General features: G+C 35.2%; 2 protein-coding genes across 2 annotated transcripts; one reads left to right on the plus strand and one right to left on the minus strand.

Moving 5' to 3' along the window:
- Positions 1-4163, plus strand: LOC120090443 (TatD related DNase). Its single transcript, XM_039048110.2, has 12 exons — positions 1-287; positions 393-413; positions 527-627; positions 1225-1282; positions 1403-1446; positions 1517-1597; positions 1701-1771; positions 1894-2004; positions 2682-2764; positions 2847-3063; positions 3774-3857; positions 3977-4163. The coding sequence occupies exons 1-12, from the start codon at positions 38-40 to the stop codon at positions 4053-4055; spliced, it is 1200 nt and encodes a 399-aa protein (XP_038904038.1). The 5' UTR covers positions 1-37; the 3' UTR covers positions 4056-4163.
- Positions 4164-4310: 147 nt separating this feature from the next.
- On the minus strand, positions 4311-8326 carry CP33 (chloroplast RNA-binding protein 33). Its single transcript, XM_039048111.2, has 4 exons — positions 7584-8326; positions 7357-7458; positions 4995-5303; positions 4311-4704 (listed from the first exon to the last, which is right to left on the minus strand). Exons 1-4 carry the CDS (start codon positions 8016-8018, stop codon positions 4579-4581), a joined length of 972 nt encoding a protein of 323 aa, XP_038904039.1. The 5' UTR covers positions 8019-8326; the 3' UTR covers positions 4311-4578.

An 8326-nucleotide genomic window follows, 5' to 3' on the forward strand; every position in this document is an offset into this window, starting at 1 on the left:
TCAATTTCTCGAGAACATTACTCCAAAGAAAAATAAAATGTTGTCGAATTGCGGAGGGTGGGATCGTACAAAAGGACGATCGGAAATATCTTCAACCGTTGAAATCACTCTTCTGCTTCGCCGGGATTGGAATCCGGCGGGAGAGCACCAGCGACCGGCTAATCCATTGCAGATTCAAGGTCATCTCTCTTACCAATTCGAACCTATTTCAAGCAAGTTCAATTCAAAGCGCATCTTTCTAGCTCTTCTCTGGCTTTCCTCGACCATGGGAACACTGCGAATGATAGGTAAGTAACTTTCTTCCTTCCCAGCCAAACACTATTTTTCGTCCTTCTTTACTCAATCGAGCTGCAATTAACTCTTTTTGCCTTTCCATCAATGCTATCTTGCAGATATTGCGGTCAATTTTACAGGTGAGGCCAGCATTTCATTCGATGATAGAATGTCTGTTGTTTATACATTAGGATGTGCGAAAGGGTCTCTGTCCTTTTATTTCTCTGGAATGAGATTAGTGTTTTGAATGCAGATGGTATGTTCAAAGGAATCTACCACGGGAAGCAATACCACGCAGCTGACATAGCAGCTGTTTTGAGCAGGGCTTGGAGTGCTGGGATTCAGCGAATCATTGTGAGTCTTTTGCATTTTGTTTTGTAATCCGTGTTAGTACATATGCGTGAAGGGTTATCCCCATTGTTCGGTTATTTGATTGCTTTCTTAGTATCTATAAGTTCTGAAACATGTATCCATGGATTGGCTTCCTTGATGCTCTCTTTTGCTTGAGTCTCAATGACGAAACAAAAGAGCTAGTGGTGCAAAACTAAGCACCTTTTTAAGAGTTGTAATTTTTCTTATTTAGTTTTCAATTGAAAATTGGTGTGGGGGGGTCTTTCCTTATTTCATTTTTCAATGAAATCTTTCTTTTCTTATAAAAAAATGGTCCGACCGTATGCATATTATACTGAGGGATCTGAACTTGTTTTTTTCTTAGATTCTTAACAAGACATTTCTTAATCATGGAGGGACTATTCATATCTCAATGGTGTTGAAATGTGTGTATTTTATCTTACATTGAGACTTCTATTTCCATGACCAGAAGGATGACAGAAATTATAAACATATAAATCATGCATGTAATATGTATTCTGATAAACCATTTATTTCTTACTGTCTTTTTTTTGGTCTGAAGATGATAGTGATACGATCTAGAATAGTTTGTAATTGCAGGTGACCGGTGGATCACTCGAGGAATCAAGGGAAGCCCTTAAAATTGCAGAAACAGATGGTTTTATTTTGTTTTTGTAGTCTAAATTCTGTTGAACTTTTTTATACTGTTTTTGAACTTCCTAATACCCTACTGGGTTATCTGTGTTTCTCCTGGTTCAACATCTTTTTTTGCTTGTAGGAAGGCTTTTTTGTACCGTGGGCGTGCATCCAACTAGATGCAAGGTCGTTTATTCTTCTATTTTTCATGCATCATTCATGGTTTTGTATAGCTTGTGATATACTTTCTTTTCAGGAATTTGAAGAGAGTGATGACCCAGAGACGTATTTTCAGGCTCTTCTTTCATTGACCAAAGAGGGAATTGAGAAAGGAAAGGTTTGTATGTTTCTTTTCTCCAAAAAAGAAAAAAAAAATAGATGTCTTTGGCATGATTTTTTGAGAGGATTAATCATCTTCATGCCACACATATGTATTTAAGGTCGTTGCAGTTGGTGAATGTGGATTAGATTATGACAGGCTTCACTTTTGCCCTGCTGATATTCAAAAGAAGTAAGTGATCAATTAAAAGAATATTCTTCAAATCCCATGTTATGCATTTTATGCAACCCAACAGATACGCAGAATCTTATGTTGTTGAATTGGATATTTATTTCTGATATGTGTAATTGTAGATATTTTGAGAAGCAGTTTGAGTTAGCGCACACAACAAAGCTTCCTATGTTTCTACACATGCGTGCAGCTGCTGAAGATTTTTGTGACATTGTAGAGCGAAATAAACAAAGGTCAGACTTCTAAACCAATGAGAGAACCAAACCTTTACCATATTAGAATTTTCTAGATTTAAGGCACTAGTCATTTGGATTTGAAATAGAAAACTCGAACCAAGATGTGAATGCTTCTGAGGAATAAAATTTCAAGTACCAAGAGCAAAAACATCGATTATTTCAACAGGTACATGAGTCTGTGCAATCATTACACTGGGATCCAAATTGTTTTTGCGACTAAATTAATCAGTCCTCTGATATATACCTTTGAACACAACCACCAGCTTTTCTTTTAGAAGAAATTGTGAAGGAAATGAAAGAAACAATAAAATAGACAAAGGAAAGGGAAATCAGATTATTTCCTCATAGCAAAGAAAGAATAAACTTACTTAAGATGAATGCAATTATCTTTAATACACTTTCTAGGAGAGGAGAAATACATATACACATACATATATCTTTTTCTTTTGGCTGAGAGGAGAAAAGAGACAATTATAAGGGCATTAACTTAAAAAATCCAACAGAATTGCACTGTTAAAGAATACAGTTCAAGTATTACATGTATATACATTTCATATTCCTCATTTCCTTTCGATTATTGTATTTTTCATAAATGATCAGTAACTTGTAAAATTTAGTTGCTTTCTTTTCTTATTGCATGGATTTTGATCGTGCCATTAATGCTTGTTGCATAGGTTCTGTGCTGGAGTTGTTCATTCGTTCACAGATAGTGCAGAAGATCGTGACAAGCTTCTCTCATTCAGTAATTTGTACATAGGTGATTGCCACTTGCTCATCTCTACAGCTTTATTTTTCTCTCTTAAATCTCATTCCTCAAATTAATTGCAACTGCTAAACAGGGATTAATGGTTGCTCTCTGAAAACTGCTGAAAATCTTGATGTTGTGAGGGGCATACCAACTGAGAGACTGATGATTGAGACAGACTCTCCATATTGTGAAATCAAGAATACACATGCTGGGATTAAGTTTGTAAAATCGGTCTGGGCTTCTAAGAAGAAAGAGAAGCATGATGATCAGTGCATAGTGAAAGGCCGGAATGAACCATGTTTAGTTCGGTAAGATACAACGTATTTTATTGTTCTTTTCCTCAAATAGACTTCCCTTTTACTTTATAACTGTTATTTATATCACCATCCGGGAAAATGCTTTCCAATAATTGCTTCAAGTTTTAGTGGACCAACTAGGTATGCCTACAAGGAGAAATATGGAAGAACTACTATCATACGTTGTGCAAATTCTCAAATTATAAAAGCACTCAGTTTTTCAAACATTGCCCTTCTATATAGGTTGGGAGGATAAGGTGCATCATTGGACCAAATGTTTCTTCTTTTACCCCTCTTCTATTTTGCAACAGAAGTTACGACATTGAGCTCTATTGAATTTCTGTATTAGGATTTGTTGGGCTTTGTTGGTAGATTACAAATGTTTGTTCTTGATTAAAAATCTGTTAGTAATGACATCCTTCAAAGTACGAATATATTATCTTTTCTGCTGTTAAAGCTTTGTTAAAATGGAACTTTTCCATTGTCTATCTCTTTATCCATTTGTTTCCAGACATTTTAATTGTAATTTTTTTAAAAAAAATTAAATTAAGGAGGGTTGTGATGCAACTATAGTTACATGTTTTGGCTCTGTTTTTCCTTTGTCAGTGTCTTCATCGTTTTGTTTCTACATATCCTGGATATTTTCCTTATCTTGATTTTTTTAAGAGGGTTTGTGTTTGATGCAATTTACTACTTTTCTAAGATTTGGCTTTCTTTTTCAGGCAAGTTCTTGAGGTCTTGGCTGGATGTAAGGGTATCATGGATATCAACCAGCTTAGTGAAACTTTGTACCACAATACGTGCAGGTATTATGAATTTCGAGATAATATCATTCAAATACTTTTTAGATTTTCTTCAAGCCTCCAACGAATTATTCATAGGAGTCTAACTGTTTTCTTTCTACTCGTGTTGCTTTATTTTGCAGAGTTTTCTTTCCTCAAGACCTGGACTCGGCAGCAGATGCTCTCCTTGCTGGTTCTCATGATCTTGATGAAAAAATTTAGTATAAATCTGAAACCTACTTTTTGTTAAAACTCTTATTATTTTTACACACCATTAGTTTTGGAAGCAGAAGCACATTTTTCTCCAATATGTTAACTTTTCTTTCATTACCGATGCTCCAGTTTTTCTGTCTCCTTTTTTTCTTAAGAGATTTTTTTACACTTAAATTGTTAATTCTCATGAGGGAGGGGGCGAGAGAGAGAGACGACAAACAATCAGTAGTTGAAAACTTGTAGTGATAAATAGCAAAGATAAGGTAAGAAAAGGCCGAGAGATGAATATTATAGTATTAACTCAGCAAAGAGACATGTAGTCCAATTCTCAAGTCATACATAAAAAACTCGTTAACCCATGGCAACATTTTCACACTTTCCCTCAACTCACACCACTCAATGAAAAAATCTAGGCCTTCCTTGGTAGTTGAGCAAGGAATGAAAGAAAATTTCGACGGATGACCTGAATCTGTGCAATTTGCAGAACAATTTCCTTAGCCTTCAATTTCAGTTTAATTTTCATCATCAGATTTCAGGCACTGATACTTGTAAGCAATTCTTTGCTGTCAATGGTATTCTCGGTCCTTGGGAATGCTGCTGGAGAAGTTGGGGCCCGTCCTGCAGCAATGTTCAAACGAAGCGGCCGCCCTTCAACTTCCTGTTTGCATATTTGCATAGGAAGAGGTCAATGTGTGACTTGTATCTATAACACGGGACTGAATACACAGCAGGTACATTTTCTCATGACTTTTTCGGTTTGCAAGGTTTATGTTAATATGAGCCCATTTAGAGGTAGTTAAAAAATAATAATGTAGCTGGGGATCAATCACATTAGTAAATTCTGTCACATGTTCAAGTTGTCTTCTTCTAGAATCATATTGGCAACTACTCTGTTTAGATATTAATTCTAGATTCTCATTCTTTTAGAAAGTAATTCCACTTCCTTACCACTCCATTCATGGACTCCAAAGCAAACTCTGCATCCTCAGCAGTTTCAAAAGATACAAATCCAAAACCTCTACTTTTTCCAGATGCCCTATCATAGATGACCTTGGCACTCAATATCCCCGGTTGGTTTTCAAAAGCCTCTCTAAGACTCTGAGAAGTGAGACCCCAACCAAGGTTCCCTGCATATATCTTGTGAGGACTATCTACAAATTTGTTATAGCTGCTTCTTATCTTTGGCCCCATGACTTCCTTTTCTCCTCCCCTTGGCACTTCAGGGAAGTTCACCCGAACGGTTCGACCACCGATTTGCTGACAAGTAGTGCAACCGTTAGCAACATTATGGCAATCTTGAATATTGTACACTATCAATAAATTTCTCAATCATATAGAGACATCATACCGTGATATCAAAACTATTAGACTGACAATTTGTAGTCTATTTGTGACTACTGTATTAGAAAAGAATCATCAGCACCCCCTTTAATGTCTAACACTTAACATTAATATCATCTAATTCAACAAAGGCACCAACAATGCCATTGCAGAATATTTGTGGAGACACCATGTTATGCCAATGGGCAATGGCTCAATTAACCGAAAAGAAACTAATATCATGATTACAATAACGCCTAGTGACCACGCCAATAAGAGGCATTAAAATCTCAAATGAGTATAGTTCAATGGTAATTGGCAATTTGGCATGATCTTCTTCTATAGAGGCCGGAGATTCGATCCCCCATTTTCACAATTATTGTAAAAAAACTCACCACCCCTAAAGCTTTGCACACGACATTTCCACCTTTTTAAATAACTTATTGTTCCTCTCGAGCCAAATGCATGAGAAAATAGAAAGAAAGAAAAAAAAACCTGTCACCAAACATTGCCCTTCTATCCAAGGATGAAATATCATTATCAGTGTAAATATTGGTAAGTCAGATTTACGGATATTTAAATGTTGATGGATATTCTAAGAAAAAACACAGATATCACGAAAATTCATAAAAATATTGTGAATTTTTTTGTGAAATTTTAGAACAAACTTATTTAAGTAATAAGCTATGACTTTTAGCATATAAATCAATAATTAGAAGCTAAATATGTCTAATAATGGAATAATACTTAATAATGAAGATCAAAAAAATTATTATGAACTGAATATTTTATTAATAAAGTCTAGGTCACATAAAATGAAGGTCAAATACAAGATTCAATAATAAAAAGATGATCTAATAGGTACTAGTCCAACATTACCATAATTCATTTGATAATGATATTCCCAACTCATTGTATGTTAAAAATTTATAGCATAATTGGAAGTATGTCTTCCATGAATCTCACCATCAACTTCAATGCTAGGATACTTTTGATCAAACTATGTTAAATTCAGAGGACGGCTTGAAGAATGTAAATAACATAAAGGCTCCAAGTCTAAGTCTTCATCACTTTCACGAGGAAGTTGTTTTCGTGTATAGATTGATGCCTTAAACCCATCACTATAACCACAGGAACCATAATCACTTGAATGACTATATTTACTATGAGAATAGTCATAATTACTATTGTTATAGACCTATTGACCATGTCCATATCGACTGTCCAAACCATTCCTTTATACTTGAAACAAGTGAGTCGCCTCAATATAAGCATCATCATGTATGGATCTTCTATGAAAGAAAGATTTTCCTATTGCCTAGTCCACCAACTCTATGATCATGGATGGCATCCATGAATTGAGATTCTCCAACGGTGAGACTAATTCCTACTCCACCCACTTTTGGCCATGGTGTAAGTCTTTTTTGTGGTTTCTCCAAATTTAATTTCTAAGAAAATAAAAGTTTTGGCTTGAAAATTCAAAAAATTTGAAAATTAGAAAAAGTAGCACATTGGAAAAGCTTGATATTGGAAAAAGAAAAAAAAAAGATATGTAGAGATAACCAGACGAAATATCCACGATATTTTCACGATATATCCATAAAATATCTACGATATATCCAAAAATATCCACAATTTTGTTGAGCTGCAAAAGATGTTAGCCCAAAAAGATATATCAAAGATATGTCGTTAATATCGCCGATATATCATGAAATTCGAAGAGAAAAGATCTTATCCCTCAATATCTTTATCAGATATATGATTTTACGGATATATCACGGATATATCGTCAATATATCGAGATATTTTCATCCTTGCTTCTATCGACCCATAAAAAAGTAACAGCCACTTGTAAGTTAAGCTAACAGCTAGAACTGTGGATACCCATCCCTAGTTTCTAACCACTGTTTTCAACTTCAAAGTTAATCTCCACAATTCTTAAGCTATAAAAGAAAATAAAATGAAAAAGAGAGAGAATATTAGTAATTACAGAGCCATCAAACATCCGAATTGCTTCTTTAGCTTCCTCCAAAGTTGCCATTGTCACAAATGCAAATCCCCTACTCCTATCCGTAACTTTGTCATATATAACCTAACAGAAGATTCAGAAGATAATCACATAAGAAACCAACAATGGGTAAACAGTTCCGATTAGCCCTAAAAGAATCGATTCAGAATATTCAGAGCAAAAAAAAAAAAAAAAAATTAATCACAAACCTGTACAGAAACCACATGACCAGCTTCGGCGAAGACCTCAGACAATTGGGAAGAAGTCATAGCATATGGTAAATTTCCAATATAAAGCTTCCCTGCTTCGCGAGATACCGATACCTTTTGTTCATCTTCCTCTTGGGTTTCTTCTTCTGCATCCGATTCTTGAATCTCTGCGTATTCTGTTTCTGGGTCGGAGACTTCGAGCCCATCGAAAGCAGGAGGTACACTGTGGAGATGAGAAGGAGAGGAGAAGGAAAGAGGGTAAAAGTTGGGTAAATGGATTGTGAGGTTGAGAAGCTTCAATGGGTTTTGTTTTGGAGAGAAATGAGAGGGAATTTGGTTGGGATGTTGAGTGAAGAAGAGTTTCTTGCTGAGTGGAGAAGAAGATGAAACTGAGGGTGCTGCTGCAGCAGCCATTGAGACAGAAGAAGCTGACATTTGAAGAAGAAAGTGGAAATGGTGGAATCCCCAAGTGGTAGGGATGGATTTCTGCTCCGGGAAGCCCTTGGGGATTGGGGAGCTTCAGAAATTCAAAGATGATAATCTAACTGGATAAGGTTGCTTTGATCGGATTTTTTTTTTCTCTACTTTATGAAAAAAAAACCAGCAAAAATAGGATTCTTTTTCAAAAATTTTTTAAAAAAATGTCATATTAAAAAACAATAATAGATATTAATAGACTTCTAGTGTTTTTAAAATTCTCCATCAATTTTTTTCTTACTAAAAGGAAACTTTCATTTATATAT

Source organism: Benincasa hispida, chromosome 11 (genome assembly GCF_027475165.1).
Source record: "Benincasa hispida cultivar pf3 chromosome 11, pf3_genome.v1.1, whole genome shotgun sequence".
Taxonomy (NCBI): Eukaryota; Viridiplantae; Streptophyta; class Magnoliopsida; order Cucurbitales; family Cucurbitaceae; genus Benincasa; species Benincasa hispida.

Excerpts from the sequence above, each read along its gene's own strand:
- LOC120090443 (XM_039048110.2), top strand. The coding sequence starts at position 38 with ATGTTGTCGAATTGCGGAGGGTGGGATCGTACAAAAGGACGATCGGAA. Across the intron at positions 1,447-1,516 it reads TGCATCCAACTAGATGCAAG|GAATTTGAAGAGAGTGATGA; the intron begins GTCGTTTATTCT and ends CTTTCTTTTCAG. Across the intron at positions 1,772-1,893 it reads CCTGCTGATATTCAAAAGAA|ATATTTTGAGAAGCAGTTTG; the intron begins GTAAGTGATCAA and ends GTGTAATTGTAG.
- CP33 (XM_039048111.2), bottom strand. The coding sequence starts at position 8,018 with ATGTCAGCTTCTTCTGTCTCAATGGCTGCTGCAGCAGCACCCTCAGTT. Across the intron at positions 7,459-7,583 it reads GTCATGTGGTTTCTGTACAG|GTTATATATGACAAAGTTAC; the intron begins GTTTGTGATTAA and ends ATCTTCTGTTAG. Across the intron at positions 4,705-4,994 it reads TGGAGTCCATGAATGGAGTG|GAAGTTGAAGGGCGGCCGCT; the intron begins GTAAGGAAGTGG and ends ATATGCAAACAG.